Below are 1,444 nucleotides of genomic sequence, written 5' to 3'. Positions count from 1 at the left end.
ATCAGTATTATGTTAATTTTACATTGAAGTAATAATCAAAACGTCGTAACACAAGAAAAGTTCTACATTTTGACGCACGATTTTTTACTGTGTAGCCAGTAAATCTCATTGCTCTTGACGCTATTTGTTTTTCGCAAACAATCAGATCCGGTTATCATATTTATTAAAAATCAAAGCGGTCACTTTTCGACGATTGTTAGAGCGCAGAAATCCGATATCCAGTTCTTTGAGAATCACTGACCCAAACCGACGTGTAAGCCTTACGCAGACGCACGTCGGCGAAGGCGACTTTAAAATATTCATGGTCGTTGGCCTTATTTGCTTTTCGGACTTTGCGCGAATGTTTTTCCACTTATAATTTTTTTGTCGCATTGTGTTTTGAAAAAGTTTTTTCGAAAAGAAAGATAAATTTTACCGTTTAAACATTCAAAGCCAACGACCTCCTGGCCTTACAATGGTAGTAATTAGTCACGATGCAACGGAATTTTTGATGTCTTGTTAATTTTCAACAATTAACAATGTTCTTAAATTTTAATCTTCATATATGACAATTACTAGATAAAATTAATAATTAATAATCAATATGTTTACTACTTTATCTAAACTATATCTAATGAGTAAACATTAAAATTAGAAGAATGTGCGCATCGTTAAGTATGATTTAAAAACGTGTTGACTGATGTCATTTTCAATGTTAAAGAGACTCCTCCTTGTCTGATTGCAGGGAATGTGTGACATGTTCATCCAGACGCAGCAGACGAGTAGCGTCAACGGCAGCAGCAGCAGCAGCAGCAGCAGCTCCAGCAACACCGTTCACCACCCCGGGAAGAAGCGCAAGTTAGATTACAACGTTAGCCAGCCGGTGATCCAGCACGCATTGGTCCAATCGACCGGCGACTACCAATTGGACAACACCGGTCTGCAACAACGGTACTCCGTGAACGGTGCTAATACCGCATTTAGCTCGCTGCATAACAATAATGCGCTGCAGAAGAGTAGCCCGAACCAGCAGACCCTGGTACGAGCCTCGACGATCAAGCTCTTAGACTCGTATCATCGCGTTGGCCAGAAGGTTGGTGTCACTTTCTGCGTATCTCGTACTTTGCCGCGCGCTTACGAAATCCGTCGTTTTTGTTGGACAAAACGTTCTCAAGAGTTCACTCGATCCGTCGTCTCTGTGTCTCTTTTTGTTTCCCTTTCTTTCTCTCACTTCGTGTTCTTCCTCCGTATTCGGCGCCGCGTTCAGCGCTAAATTTGTCGCTCCAATTCCATCTTATCCGCTTATCTACACAGTAAAAAATCGTGCGTCAAAATGTAGAACTTTTCTTGTGTTACGACGTTTTGATTATTACTTCAATGTAAAATTAACATAATACTGATATGTTATTATTTTTTTAATCTTTTCACGTGTCAAATTTATGTTAACTTCACAAATTAACATTTT

The 1,444-nt window shown here is 39.5% G+C and overlaps 1 protein-coding gene across 10 annotated transcripts in view; it reads left to right on the top strand.

Annotated features, from left to right (window-relative positions):
- LOC109851662 (homeodomain-interacting protein kinase 2) overlaps positions 1 to 1,444 on the top strand; it is a 44,797-nt gene that overhangs the window by 26,896 nt on the left and 16,457 nt on the right. For all 10 annotated transcript variants that reach the window (XM_020422033.1, XM_020421973.1, XM_020421982.1 and 7 more), the window contains one exon: positions 725 to 1,072. In XM_020422033.1, the coding sequence (XP_020277622.1) occupies positions 728 to 1,072 (345 nt within the window). In that variant the 5' untranslated portion in view covers positions 725 to 727. The remainder of the gene's footprint in view (positions 1 to 724; positions 1,073 to 1,444) is intronic.

This window comes from Pseudomyrmex gracilis, unplaced genomic scaffold, assembly GCF_002006095.1.
Source record: "Pseudomyrmex gracilis isolate BER0280 unplaced genomic scaffold, ASM200609v1 scaffold_0, whole genome shotgun sequence".
NCBI classification, from domain to species: domain Eukaryota; kingdom Metazoa; phylum Arthropoda; class Insecta; order Hymenoptera; family Formicidae; genus Pseudomyrmex; species Pseudomyrmex gracilis.
This window is presented reverse-complemented; position numbering and strand designations above follow the sequence as displayed.